Source organism: Anabrus simplex, chromosome 7 (assembly GCF_040414725.1).
Source record: "Anabrus simplex isolate iqAnaSimp1 chromosome 7, ASM4041472v1, whole genome shotgun sequence".
Lineage (NCBI taxonomy): Eukaryota > Metazoa > Arthropoda > Insecta > Orthoptera > Tettigoniidae > Anabrus > Anabrus simplex.
The window spans coordinates 342,706,063-342,721,954 of NC_090271.1; the positions used below are offsets into that span (position 1 = coordinate 342,706,063).

General features: G+C 38.8%; 1 protein-coding gene across 1 annotated transcript in view; it reads left to right on the forward strand.

Annotated features, from left to right (window-relative positions):
- LOC136877638 (uncharacterized) overlaps positions 1 to 15,315 on the forward strand; it is a 131,359-nt gene extending 116,044 nt beyond the window's left edge. Inside the window, exons 3-4 of the mRNA XM_067151831.2 lie at positions 14,525 to 14,758; positions 14,861 to 15,315. Of these exons, the coding sequence (XP_067007932.2) occupies positions 14,525 to 14,758; positions 14,861 to 15,315 (689 nt within the window). The remainder of the gene's footprint in view (positions 1 to 14,524; positions 14,759 to 14,860) is intronic.
- The last annotated feature ends 577 nt before the right edge of the window (positions 15,316 to 15,892 follow it).

The window sequence follows — 15,892 nt, forward strand, 5'->3', positions numbered from 1 at the left end:
CTTTCTATGGCGATCCTGGCTAGTTCGGCAGCAGATTCAGTGTTTTTCCCAAATATTACCGTATCGTCGGCGAAACACATTATAGTGAGGTTAGGCTCCTCGTTTGCAATCGAGTAACCGTAATTCCTTGCTAAAGAATCTTCAGAAAGTTCTTCCACAATATGATTGGTAGCGATGTTAAATAATGCCGGTGACAAAGGGGAGCCTTGAAGCACACCGCGATTAATTTTGATCGGTTTTGTTCCCTGTTTTCATGTCTCTATCTGTGTTACGTTTCCCTCTTGTAGAGCAATTATCAGTCTCGTCAGTTTTTCGGGAACTCCGACCGACTCCAGTGTGCTCTGGAGGTGCGCATGTCCGACGTTATCAAAAGCTTTGCAAACGTCGAGAAATATAATGCATGCATCGTTCTTTTCTTGCCTAGTGTGCTGTAAAGCGGCTTCCAAAATTGAGGTATTTATGTAAGTACCGGGTGTATTGGTGAAACCCCTTTGGTTGTCATGAAACCCAATGTAGTTCCGAAGCTGTTTGTCAAGAACTCTCTCGATGACTCGTCTAATAACTGAGCATATAGTAATTGGACGCCAGTTACTGGGATCGTTTACGTCGCCTCCTTTGTGAACCAGAATTGTACGGGCTTTCTTGAAAGTCGATGGTACTAACCCTGTTGTTAGCATTCTAGTGGCGATGATTGCGATTATCTCTGAAATCGTGCTGTTTTTAATAGCTCGGACGATTACGTGGTCAGGACCGCTTGCGGTGTCTATCTTGATGTTCTGTGTTGCCTGAATAATGTCTTCTTTAGATATGACCGGATTGTATAGGTCGTTAGTCTCCATGATTTCACTCTCAGTGAATTTTTGAGGGTATTCTGGTCTTTTGTGGTCGTTAGGCCTAGAAAATATGTCCGAAAAGAATGTGTGCAATACATCTTCTTTCAGGCTGCAAATTGGTTGTTCGTTTGTAAACACATTGCGTATGGCTTTTCGCCGCTGATTGTAATAGTAGAACTGAGTGGATTCATACATGTACTTCCTTCTTCTCTTCTCTCTTCCCCTTTTCGTTGATCTTTCAGGGTTTGAAGAGGTCCTATATGAACGTTGGGTAGAATTTAGTTGGCCATTCTTTCTCAGTTCGTAATATTTCTGGGCGGGGTGTTTCGGCCCGGGAAGAATATGTGGTACTGAAGCTAAGAATTGGACAAAGTCATTAACGGCCTCGTCGAAGTGGTCGTCTGTTAGGTTTTCAGAAAACTTTGATTTCCATTCAATCAGATCGCGGTTGTACTCGTCCATATTCGGAGCTTCTCAACTATTACAGGGTCAGATAAAGCTTCACCTACTCTAATTCTCGGAGATCTATTTTCTAGAAATATAGCGACCCATTCAGTCACTCTTTTCTTCAGAAAAACATTGTTGGGATGTTTCTGTAGGGAACAAGGAAAGAGAATGTGTCAAGCGAGAAAAATATTATTGAATGCACAAATAAAAACTAACCAGCAGGGAAATGTAGTCTTAAACACTTGATATGATTTTTTGGCATACATGCATTTTATGTTTACGTTGTGTATGTATGGGTACGGTGAAAAAATATATCAATCAATCAATCAATCAATACTGATCTGCATTTAGGGCAGTCGCCCAGGTGGCAGATTCCCTATCTGTTGCTTTCCTAGCCTTTTCAGAAATGATTTCAAAGAAATTGGAAATTTATTGAACATCTCTCTTGGTAAGTTATTCCAATCCCTATCTCCCCTTCCTATAAATGAATATTTGCCCCAGTTTGTCCTCTTGAATTCCAACTTTATCTTCATATTGTGATCTTTCCTACTTTTAAAAACGCCATTCAAAGTTATTCGTCTACTAATGTCATTCCACGCCATCTCTCCGCTGACAGCTCGGAACATACCACTTAGTCGAGCTGCTCGTCTTCTTTCTCCCAGTTTTTCCCAGCCCAAACTTTGCAACATTTTTGTAACGCTACTCTTTTTTCGGAAATCACCCAGAACAAATCAAGCTGCTTTTCTTTGGATTTTTTCCGGTTCTTGAATCAGGTAATCCTGGTGAGGGTCCCATACACTGGAACCATACTCCAGTTGGGGTCTTACCAGAGACTTATATACACTCTCCTTTACATCCTTACTACAACCCCTAAACACCCTCATAACCATGTGCAGAGATCGGTACCCTTTATTTACAATCCCATTTATGTGATTACCCCAGTGAAGATCTTTCCTTATATTAACACCTAGATACTTACAATGATCCCCAAAAGGAACTTTCACCCCATCAACGCAGTAATTAAAACTGAGAAGACATTTCCTATTTGTGAAACTCACAACCTGACTTTTAGCCCCTTTTATCAACATACCATTGCCTGCTGTCCATCTCACAACATTTTCGAGGTCATGTTGCAGTTGCTCACAATCTTGTAACTTATTTATCACTCTATACAGAATAACATCATCCGCAAAAAGCCTTACCTCCGAATCCACTCCTTTACTCATATCATTTATATATATAAGAAAACATAAAGGTCCGATAACACTGCCCTGAGGAACTCCCCTCTCAACTATTACAGGGTCAGATAAAGCTTCACCTACTCTAATTCTCGGAGATCTATTTTCTAGAAATATAGCGACCCATTCAGTCACTCTTTTGTCTAGTCCAATTGCACTCATTTTTGCCACTAGTCTCCCATGATCCACCCTATCAAATGCTTTAGACAGGTCAATCGCGATACAGTCCAACTGACCTCCTGAATCCAAGATATCTGCTATATCTTGCTGGAATCCTACTTCAGTGGAATAACCTTTCCTAAAACCGAATTGCCTTCTATCGAACCGGTTATTAATTTCACAAACATGTCTAATATAATCAGAAAGAATGCCTTCCCAAAGCTTACATACAATGCATGTCAAACTTACTGGCCTGTAATTTTCAGCTTTATGTGTATCACCCTTTCCTTCATACACAGGGGCTACTATAGCAACTCTCCATTCATCTGGTATAGCTCCTTCGGCCAAACAATAATCAAATAAGTACTTCAGATATGATACTATATCCCAACCCATTGTCTTTAGTATATCCCCAGAAATCTGATCAATTCCAGCCGTTTTTCTAGTTTTCAACTTTTGTATCTTATTGTAAATGTCATTGTTATCATATGTAAATTTTATTACTTCTTTGGCCTTAGTCTCCTCCTCTGTCTCGACATTATACTTGTAACCAACAATCTTTACATACTGCTGACTGAATACTTCAGCCTTTTCAAGATCCTCACATACACACTCCCCTTGTTCATTAATTATTCCTGGAATGTCCTTCTTGGAACCTGTTTCTGCCTTAAAATACCTATACATACCCTTCCATTTTTCACTAAAATGTGTATGACTGCCAATTATGCTTGCCATCATGTTATCCTTAGCTACCTTCTTTGCTAGATTCAATTTTCTAGTAAGTTCCTTCAATTTCTCCTTACTTCCACAGCCATTTCTAACTCTATTTCTTTCCAGTCTGCACCTCCTTCTTAGCCTCTTTATTTCTCTATTATAATAAGGTGGGTCTTTACCATTCCTTACCACCCTTAATGGTACAAACCTGTTTTCACATTCCTCAACAATTTCTTTAAACCCATCCCAGAGTCTGTTCACATTTTTATTTACCGTTTTCCACCGATCATAGTTACTTTTTAGAAACTGCCTCATGCCTGCTTTATCAGCCATATGGTACTGCCTAACAGTCCTACTTTTAAGACCTTCCTTTCTATCACATTTATTTTTAACTACCACAAAAACAGCTTCATGATCACTAATACCATCTATTACTTCAGTTTCCCTATAGAGCTCATCTGGTTTTATCAGCACCACATCCAGGATATTTTTCCCTCTGGTTGGTTCCATCACTTTCTGAATCAGCTGTCCTTCCCATATTAACTTATTTGCCATTTCTTGGTCATGCTTCCTGTTGTTCGCATTTCCTTCCCAATTTACATCTGGCAAATTCAGATCTCCCGCTACAATCACATTTCTTTCCATGTCGTTTCCCACATAGCTGACTATCCTATCAAATAATTCCGAATCCGCATCAGTGCTACCCTTTCCCGATCTGTACACTCCAAATATATCAAGTTGCCTATTATCTTTAGAAATGAGCCTTACACATACAATTTCATGTGTCTCATCTTTAACTTTTTCGTAGCTTACAAATTCTTCTTTCACCAGAATGAACACTCCCCCTCCCACCATTCCTATCCTATCTCTACGATACACACTCCAGTGCCGTGAGAAAATTTCTGCATCCATTATATCATTTCTCAGCCATGATTCAACTCCTATTACAATATCTGGTAAATATATGTCTATTAAATTACTTAATTCTATTCCTTTCCTTACAATACTTCTACAGTTCAACACTAACAATTTTATGTCATCCCTACTTGATTTCCAGTTCCCTGTTCCCTTATCACCGCTCCCTAGGCCATCCCGTTTCCCTGAATGTACCTCCCTATTACCCTTCCAAACAAATTTCCTAACTTATTCGTACCACTGCGGTTTAAATGAAGGCCATCTGAGCGCAGATCCCTATCTCCTACCCACCCATTAGGATCTAGAAATTTCACTCCCAGTTTCCCACATACCCACTCCATAGTCTCATTTAAATCCCCAATCTCCCTCCAGTCAGTATCCCTCCTACACAGTATTCCACTAATAACAATCTCCGCTTTCTTAAACTTCACCCGTGCTGCATTTACCAGATCCCACACATCTCCAACTATGTTGGTACGTATATCAGCTTGCCTTACGTTGTTGGTACCAACGTGAAACACTACCACCTTCTCCTTCCCCTCCTCCCTCTTTTCTACTTTCCTCAACATCTGCCTCAACCTAATTCCTGGATAACATTCTACCCTGGTTCCCTTTCCTCCACACACTTTCCCCACGTGTCTAACGATGGAATCCCCCATGACCAGAGCCTCAACCCTACCCACCTCATTTGATCCCCTCCCCTCCTGGTCAGCCCTATCTTTCCTGATAGCTGCAGAAGCTACTTCCTCCTCCTTTTTCTCCTTCCCATGACCCTGTTCCACCTGTCTTTTCCTATCCTCTAATCTACATTTCCCTTTCCTACCTTTTCCCTTCCTCCTACTTCTACACATCTCACCAACAGTTCCCTGTCCCTCATCTTCCCTCTGTTGTTCTACCTGGAGTGACTCGTACCGATTTCGCACAGACACCTGTCCTGAATTCTGATCCTGAATAGAGCCCTTAGCCTGCAATCTCCTTCCCCTTAGAACCTTAGACCACCTGTCTTCTACAACTCCTCCCTTTCCTTCCCCTCCCTCTTGTACACCTACTGTAACCTGTACATTGTTTGAGGGAGTCCTATCTTCCTTCCTGTCTTCTGTGAGAATCCTAATTATCTCCCTCAAACTTTCCAACTCCTCCCTCATACCCCTCAATGCCTCACCACACCCACAATAAGTACACTCGCGCTCCTTAGCCATTCTTTACGGGGGAAAAAATTTAAATTAAAAAATAACTTATTTACAAAAAAATAAATGAACGGAGGGATATATTGTCTGGGATAGTACACAACAATAAGGTAATTAATATACGACTACACTACAATACTACAATACAATAGGCTGTCCGTTACCGTTTCTAAAGATGAGATGAGAGTACTAAAAGACGAGGGAACAAATACGAAAACCTTTTCCACTGGGTCTTATATTAACAACAGTGTATTAAAAGGTGTGTAAAACACCAGACAACAAAATATAAAAACACTCGCACTGGGATCAGTAAAAGTATCAGCGCTTTACTGCAGATCACACTCTTTCAAAGCTTTATATTTTGGACCAGTGGATTATTACATTGTTTTCTGGGTACAATTTTCGACCATGAATTATTTGGAGGTTAAACTCGGCCATGTGTGAGGGTGACTTTTGACGTCATCTTGAATGTGACAACTCTTCGAGTCGAAACTCGAACGTACGAGTTTAAACATACGCACCACTGTTGAAAGATGCGGATGCCTGTCCACTTCATGGATTTTAATTTTGTAAACGATTTCACAACTTGTTCTGCATTCATAACTGGGCTGCACAAAACAAATGTGCTCCGTGCTAGTCAACTTCACACGATTCTATTCCTAATTTTACGTAGTCTATTCACTCAAATATTTGCTACCCTTCACTACATCACTCAACACGGAATAAACTTCTAACTTCTGAATGGAATGCAAAATATGAGCTCACGAGGGAACGGTATGAAGTCGGACGGCGAATTTCGATTTGATTTTTACATATTCGTGAAGGTCTTTTTAAGCTGAAACAGGTAGTGGAAGTGTAATTTTTCGCTGGTCTTTTTTAAGGGGGCATTTGGGAGCTCAAAGTTGACGGTGCGCGCCCTGAATTGTACAGTACATGCTGGCACACATCACTGCTCACTGAGAGCGGATGCCCTGCCTCGCCTTCCCTCTCCACTCCTTCAGTTCTCCTCTATCTCCCACCTTGGGACGGCGAGTCCTATTGTGTTCGGCACGTTCTCCGCGACTGATGGCTATTCCACATACAGGAGATCGCATTGGATTATTTACGTTGTTATGGCTGCTTGCAACATTATTGCAGCTCTTATTAATGCCTACAGTGTTAATATTCAGGAAGCTATAGAGCTTTCTGATGAACAGCAAATCATGTATATACAAATAAAGATAACGTTTGATGAAATTTTGGAAGGAAGAAGCCGTTTTCGTTGATTCAGAAGATGAAGATGGCGTTGAGGAGGGGACAACATTACTGAAAAAACGCAAACACGGAGATGAGTTTAACGAAGATAACAAGTCTTGTGATGGTTGAGGAAGACTGTGTAAGTCAGTGGAAGATTATGATTCCGAATCACTGTTGGACATGTATCAAAAATAAAGGAACGAGGAATTATGTATGCTGTACGGAAGTATAAGAAGACTCAGAGACAAATTTATGGAATCGTCAACCACATTGAACACAATGGAGAAATTAGGAAATTTGCAATGGTTCGAGCTTATGTGAAAGAAGTGTTCACCAAGACTAGGATGCGTTATTTATATGTCACAAAAATGGACATTGAGCGTTGGATTGGTGAGGGTAGAAAGTTGTATTGCCCCAAACGCTCTCTCCAAAGCGACTCATAATTGACAAACATTAAAAGGTGTTTGAAAATTCGGTTCCGAAAAGTAATCAAACTAGTCAGTAAAACGTTTAAAACAGACGAAGAAGTACGACACGAAGTGGCTAAAAAGTTTCTAACATTCATTAATGAATTGCAAGAAAAGAAAGAGATCCCGGTTGCCAATATCTGGAATTCAGACCAGTCCCGATTTGAGAACGAAATAGCAACACAGAGAAGTTATGATTTTCGTGGTGTAAAAGATGTTCTTGCTACGCCTGTTTGCCGAAATAGTTTTACGCACTCCCACACAGTGCAATATAACATTTCTAAAGCCGGAGAAATGGGACATTTGTTCTTGATCATTTTCCAAGGAATTAATGGAAAGTTCGGACCTAGAGTATAAGAAAGTTTCAAAGCCTACATGGATGCCTTTAAATATGTCATAATTGATTGTTCGTCTTCCGGGAAAATGGAGAAAGGGCATGTACGTGACTGGCTTCAAAACGTTTTTCATCAGCAATTACAGGAAGACTGAAGAAATCTTCTTCTCATAGATTCATTCAGTGGCCAGGGCAAAAGTGCACAACTTGAATCCTTGACGAACAAACATGTACAAATTGAATACATACCGTAAGGAATTACGTACCTTTACCAGTCGTGTGATCTTGGACTCTTCCGACAACTAAAATGTTTAGTCTGTCGAATGGACAACATTTGCTGGGTAAAGAATTTACACGGCCAGTCAAAATTAAAACCAAAAAACAGACTTTTCATTATAACTAGTCAAATACTAGAGTAGAACGCAGCCCGGAAGGCGGTTTCGTTGCGCAGAGAGAGACAGAAGTATGAGGTGCCGTGATGCCAATTTGTCTACTCATAACAGCATGAATGTGTAAACAATTTTTCATCCAGTTATATCTTGAATTCCAAAGCGATGACCTATATTTTTCATGGGCTTAAATGTTTCCTGAAAGTCTAAATTAATTCTTAACATCAAACCCTGAGAAATTGTTGAGGAAAATTTACGAGATATTAAAGAAGGTAAGTGGAAGTTGAGAGAAATGAAAGGCGAAGAAGTGCAGAGCGCATAACAGCATGAATATGTAAACATTTTTTCATTCAGTTATATCTTGAAATCCAAAGCAATGACCTATACTTTTCGTGGGCTTAAATGTTTCCTGAAAGTCTAAATTAATTTTAACATCAAACCCCAAGAAATTGTTGAGGAAAATTTTCGAGATATTAAGGAAGGTAAATGGACGGCCCAGTTTCAATGCCATAGGATATTCGCCATTTTTATACATATCAAATTTTGTAGTACGGAGAACATTTTTATTGAAATCACTGAGGTCCGTCACTGGCTTAGGGTTCTTCCCTGGCGACCTGAACACTGCATTGTTTTTATTTCCGTAGCTTGTTTTATCCTCTGTACTGTTTGCAGGCCGATACCATACGCGAGTGTTGTCTTCTTTTGAAGCGTGGCAACATGGCGTTCCTCGCCTTCCCCGCCTATGAATGCCTGCTGCTGCATGCTTAGGAAATACAAACACACTCTAAATACTATTTTCCTCGCCTGTCAATGGAATACTTGTCATTTTGCTCTTCCTGGATCTTTCGTACACACGCAAATAGTTCCCTAAATTCGTTGATTATGATATTTACAAATAAAACTCAAAACATTCACTCGTGACCCGCACAAACAGGCACCTCTTGCTGAAATGATTCTATTGGCTCAGCAAAAAACACGTCACACTACAAAGTGCGGGAATGTTGCTGCGCAACCCTCTTGAAACCGCCTTCCCGGCTGTGTTCTACTCTAGCACATAACCAATTACAAGCTGATTGTTTTGTACCAATGCCGAAATATGGTTGGAAAGCAGGTGGTTATTCTATTACTGACAATATAGCACAATCTCATACTGTCTCGCAAACTAATTTTCATTATTTGACTGATAAAAGGTGTGCTGGAAATGATTGTACCAATTTTTCGTTTATAAGGTGCGCACATTGCTGTCTTGTGTTTTGTTATTCTCATTTTGTGTTAGATTTTCACTATCATGCCATGAACAATGAACCAATGCTAGACTATGTTAGAATAAAGTCATTTCTTGAACACTTTGAATGTCATGATGATGCAAATGATTTTATTATGTATTATTTGTATGTTAAGTAGTGACTTGTAAACAATTTTTATTGTTTATTTATTCCATAATGAATTCATCTTTGTAAATAAAATGCCCTAACTAACGTCAGTCTTGACCCGCAATCCCGTGTGCACAACTGTAGGCAGCCGTATGTTGTGGGGGACAGAGGAGAACTGAAGGAGTGGAGAGAGAAGGCGAGGCAAGGCAGTCGCTGGCCGTGAGCAATGACGTGTGCAGGCATGTACTGTACAATTCACTGCGCGCACCGCCAACTTTGAGCTCCCAAATGGCCCCTTAGTAAAGGACCAGCAAAAAATTAGACTTGCACTACCTGTTTCAGCTTAAAAATACCTTCATGAATATGTAAAAATCAAATTGAAATTTGCCGTCTGACTTCGTACCGTTTCCTCGTCAGACATGCTTGCTGTGTTATTCAACAATATCAGTTAAGACCGGAGACAAAACTGAACTTTCCTAAGGCTAACGGCTTTCTTCCTGAAGGTGTAATTTACCCTGTGAAAGTTCAGAAATTCAAGGCCATTTCCCGTTTTCACGCAACTCTCCTGGCCTTCCTCCTGTGTGAGGGCAATAATCTGTGTTGGAAATCATGTTCCTTTTACAAGGGATCAATCAGTCAATACTGATCTTCATTTAGGGCAGTTGCCCAGGTGGCAGATTCCCTATCTGTTGTTTTCCTAACCTTTTCTTAAATGATTTCAAAGAAATTGGAAATTTATTGAACGTCTCCCTTGGTAAGTTATTCCAATCCCTAACTCCCCTTCCTATAAATTAATATTTGCCCCAATTTGTACTCTTGAATTCCAACTTTATCTTCATATTGTGATCTTTCCTACTTTTAAAGACGCCACACAAACTTATTCGTCTACTAATGTCATTTCACACCATTTCTCCGCTGACAGCTCGGAACCACTTATGATATAGATGATATAGTTCTATATCATTTGATGGCCAAGCAGGCATCAATTTTTGGTAGTGAGACAAAGTCTCTCATAGTGCATTGGCACTGCCGATGGCTACAATTAGCCTACGCAGTGGCCTTCACGGTGTGCACTAGCCATGCGTCTTGGTAGGTGTGCTAGGTACTAACTGATGAACCCAGCCTAGCACACGGGGGCAAAACGCTGGCACCCAGGAATGAGTTAGCTGGAAAATTTATAATGTCCAATAACGGACCATTTATATTGGTATTACATACCACTTAGTCGAGCAGCTCATTGTCTTTCTCCCAATTCTTCTCAGCCCAAACTTTGCAACATTTTTGTAACGCTACTCTTTTGTTGGAAATCACCCAGAACAAATCAAGCTGCTTTTCTTTGGATTTTTTTTTTTTCCAGTTCTTGAATCAGGTAATCCTGGTGAGGGATGACAAAGAACATTTTCAGGGCTAGGAGAAATGTGATCGTACTAAGCAGTAAGCAGTTTGTGACCACAGTAATAATTATTAAATTAATGTTGTAATGGTCCTCCTTTCATTACTATATGTGCAATATTTTGATTTACATTAACTAGGGACTAGTTTCGACCTGGGCTGGCCATCTTCAGCCTTAATATAAAACATCTAATAACTAAAGAAATGTACATACACATAATTGACAGAAAACAAATGAACAAATGTATACAATTGATATTAAAATTATGAGAATAAACTAGGCTCTAAATTCTTGGAATCTTGAGTATGTTCATCATCGAGACTCTTTCACACACCAATATTCACAGAACTATTAGTTCCATCACTGCTAAACATTGCAATTTCAATTGTAAACCGGGAACTGGTAAATGTTGATCCTGTAGTTAATCACCAAATCTGCTTGAGTGGTGTTAGCCGTATGCAAGTCACTGAACGCCGGTGTAAACAACCACCAGCTGACGCAGAACTGCTAGCATCAATCAGCGTAATAAAATGAAATGCTCTCATAGTGCTTGTTTAAATCGTGCTGAAATGTTGTTGGACACTGTCTGGATGGCATATAAAGATGTGGTTAAAACAGATACATTGTGTCTGGAATAAAATTTGCAATTCATTGTGGTGTCCATGAAGTTAACCTGTATAAAATTAGATAAAATTTAATTAATGAATTGAAGGAGAGAGCGTGTTAGATGGCATAGGTTATATGACAATATGAGACTTATCTCTCATTGCGGCATGTGGTGTGTGTGTGTGTGTGTGTGTGTGTGCCTCATACTAACGGTTGTGAGATTTAAAGGAAAAGGAAGGGGTGGCACAAGGAGGGAGAGGCAGGTCAGGGAAGAGGGTTGGGACAAGGCGAGAGGTTGCGAAGGAAAGGGGGGTGGAGGGGAGGGGGGATTAAGGCGTGGCTGAAGGATGTGGGAAGGTGCTGTGAATATTATGAAAAACTGAATTATGACTTGTTGGTTTGGCATTTCTAAAAATGGGAATTAGAAGGTCAAAAAGGATATTTGGCTTTTCTGAAATTTCATTAAGATTATGATTCGGGTTGAAATATTGATCTATATGTATGAAGCAGCTTTTGGTAATGTTAAGGAGGGGGGTCATTTATTGATGGTTTTGAGAATTTCCCTATCTTGTTTTATGTCTGTGAATTTGTGATTATAGTCATGCATATGCTAGCCTACAGCTGAAAATGTATTGTACTTCAGGGCATTGATGCATTCCGAGTACCTTATGTTAAAATACCTCCCGGTCTGTCTGACGTAAAAAGAATTACAACTGTTGCAAATAATCCTGTATACTTCCGATTTTGAATAACTGTTGAACTTGTTTATGAATGTGGCATTATGTCAGACTTGTGCGTTCCTATTGTTGGTTTTGAAAACTACTTTTACATCGTGCTTTTTAAAGACGGTGACTTTGTAGATTTGTTTGTTGAAGGTAAATATAGAAAAGGAGGAGTTGTTTTGTTTATCTTTTTTCAGAGTCGTAGAGGGGCAATGTTTATATTTATTTTTTTTTCAATAAAAAAACTGTTGTGTCCATTGGATTTAGCTATATTACGAAGAGTGTTCAACTCATTTTTGAGTTCTTTTTTAGACATTGGAACACTGAAGGCTTGGTATACCATGCTGTTGTACGCTGTTCGTTTCTGAATTTGGGGGTGTGAAGAATCTTGACGGATTGTAGTGACTGTTTGGATGGGTTTTCTGAAAATCTTATATCTTAAGTAGCTTGGGTGCCTGATAATAGTTAGGTCTAAAAAATTTATTTTCCATTCAATTTCTGATTCAGGTGTGAATTTTATGTGTGGGTCAATGTTGTTTAAATTAATGAGGGTGATAGCTGCGTTTGTGATGCTCTCATCCATAACTACTATAGTGTCATCTACAAATCTTGTCCAGAAAAGGATGTTGTTAAAGTTATTATTATTATCAATTTTGGTGTGTTCCAAAAAATCCGAGTGAATCTCGGCTAAGATACCTGAGGCCTGCGATCCTATAGCCAGTCCTTCTTGTTGATAAATAACATTTTCGAAAGTGAAATAATTGTTGCTTATATCTAGTTTAAGCATAGACATGAAATCTTGTATTTCTAATATACTTAGGCCGCTGTATTTGCTTAAATTGTTTTGAACGATGGGGTATACTTTGGAGATTTGTATGCTAGGATACATGTTTACAATATCAAATGAGTGGAGAGAATGATTGGATTGAATGTTAAACATTTTTAATTTAACGATCAGTTCTTTAGTGTTTTTGACAGATTTGTTTGACAAGAAATGATAGTTTCTTCCTAAAAATTTTTGAACGAATTGTGATGCTTTGTATAACAGACTCGGTCTATAGTTAATGATCGGGCGAATGGGGACACCAGTTTTGTGTATTTTAGGGAAGGCTTTGGCGGTGGGTAAACCTGGGTTCATATTAATTAATTTAGTTTTTTCCTGATCTGTCAAAAGACATGAAATATTCTTGAGGATCTGTTTAAGTTGATGTTGGATTCTCGGTATAGGGTCTTTTTTTATTGTAGAGAATGAGCTATCTTTAAAAAATTGATTTGTTTTGCTTACATATTCGTTCTTGTCCGTTATAACGGTAGTGTTGCCTTTATCTGCTTTCGTAATTATAAGATTATTATAATTGATTTTCTTTCTTAGAGCATGTATAGCTTTTGTATGAGAATCAAATCTTTGTAGCTATTGTCGTTATGAGCAAGGGGTGAAATACTGGAGTTAATATTGTTTTTTGGGTTGAGAATGGAGTTTAATTTTCTTCTTACTTCAAATCTTACTTCGTCTTGTTTATCTGCTGGCAATTTGTTAATGGCTCATTCTGCTTCCACTGTTCTAGTGATGGCTGTGTTCAGAGTGTTAAAATTAGGCCCATTGTGTTTAGGGCCCTTGGACAAAATGGAACTTTCGTCTTCACTCATGGCCAAGTGCACAAACCTCGTTTAAGATTCAGCTAACCAGTGTGTACGTAAACATCGTTTAAATTTAAGGACTGGTTAGAGGGAAGTGTGGAGCACCATTCTTAATCAATGTTTAGTTAAGCATGTTTAGCTGGCAGTAGAATTAAACACTACCCTGATGTTTAACTTGGTAGCGAAGAATAGTGAACGCGCTTCGACGATTTCGTGTTTCTTTTGTTAGAACCACACCTCTCAGGAAGGAGAAGAAAAAGGAAGAATATTAATTTATTTTTTGCTGGAAGCTGGAAGTACTTATTAGAAACATGGATGAACAAAAGAGGAAAAGGTCGTCCAATTTTTCGGATTTTGAAACCGATATTGTGGCTGAATTAGTGATCAGACACAAAGATGTCATAGAAAATAAAAAGACAGATGGAGTTACAGTAAAGCAGAAACATGAAACATGGGAGAAAATAGCAGAAGAATTCAATTCTATTGCAGGTAAGCATTATATTTCTCTGTACTATTGTGAATTAATACAGTATTTCGAGTTAGGTTATGAAAATTGGTCAACAGAATATATAGTATGGCAGATTATTTCCTGTACAATACGAGTACTGGTACTACAAAACTACAACTAAAAGTACTTGGGTTTATTTATTCCCGTAAAATTGTACGAAAAAACAATATTAATACACCCGAATATTATAATTCTATTTATCTGTGCTATTGCGATTTATAGCCTTCTAAATTCAGATTATTTTCAAAAGCAGTACTTCAAAACTATAATTAAGAGTAGATGCTCCTTAATTTCATAAATAGTGAAAGCAAAATAGTGTTGTCACTCCAGCATGTTATAGTTCTGTTTTTTTTTTTTTTTTCCAGGTGTCTCTTGCAGGAGTGCAAGAAATTTGAAGACCTGTTATGAGAACTTGAAAAGGAAAACAAGAAAAATATGTGCAGACAATAAAGTGATGATGAACGCAACTGGTGGTGGTAACTTTAAGCCCACATTGTCTAAAACTACTGAAAAGGTTATGGCCCTAATACAACCGACTATCACACCACTTATGAACGCTCATGATTCAGATGCTTTATACCAAGGACATGTGAATGAAGGTAAGTGTATGGACACAGAGTACACTAATGCAATTTGTATCAGGCATTTAACAGTTAACCTCCAACTGAACATATTAATTACACGTTTTCTTCTTTTTTCAGTTTTAGTCCTTCCGTTTGAGGACGTGGAACTGGAAGAAAGATGTAACGAAACTGAGGCACACGAAACAGGAACACTGCCAGCTGTAGTAGCACCATCTGCTGACGCGGCAGAAACTTGTACTCAAAGTCAAGGTCAAGCGGAAGCACTGAATCCCTTAATCAAACCTCCCATAAATTCATTGACTCAACCATGCCTACCGTCTTCACATACAGCAGTACAACCTTCAACATCAGCTGATACTGTATTATCAAATAGAGCTAAATCTCGTCGGCGTAGACTGTCAACACCCAGAGACAAAATTACAGATGCCTGTGAAAGAAGAATTTCAGTGTTGGATTATCAGTTAGAAGTAATGAGAAAGGAACATGAGAAAGAAATGGAAATAAGAGTTAAAACTAAACATTATGAAAGAAAAACTAAAATACTGGCAAAATATGAACAAGAACGAAGATAGGCCAAACTAAGTGGTTTTGTAAAGCAGCAAGTGTTAAGATTAGCGTACTTTTATTTTCATTTTCTATAAAAGTCAAGTTCATTTGTGCTAGTAGGTTAGGACAATGAGGAATGTGACCGGTCGATAGAATACTAATTTGCTAAAGTGTATGGTTTTTCTAAAAGTTAATAAATTTCACTCACCTGAAATGACCATTTATTAAAGCCTGGCTCACTGCTGTGCCAGCATTGTCATCATTTCTGTACATTTGGTGTACTGGATTTAATTGTTCGCCATCTTCGATATCAGGACCTCGAGCTTGCTGGAGCTCTTCGATAATGTGCTGAACCATTAAATCATCCGAAGGGTTTTCTTCTCTTGTTGAAATTGCAATATTGTTCAATACTGCTGTAGCAACAATTATATTTAGAGCTTTATGGACTTCACACCTCAAACCAACAGAAAGAGCAGGAAACCTCTGCTTCCATTCACCATACTGTCTTTCTACGGTATTTCTTGTCTTAATATGTGCCCTATTGTACGTATGCTCTTCTCTGGTTTGCGGGTTCGGTAGAGGTGTTAAGAGAAATGGCTTGCA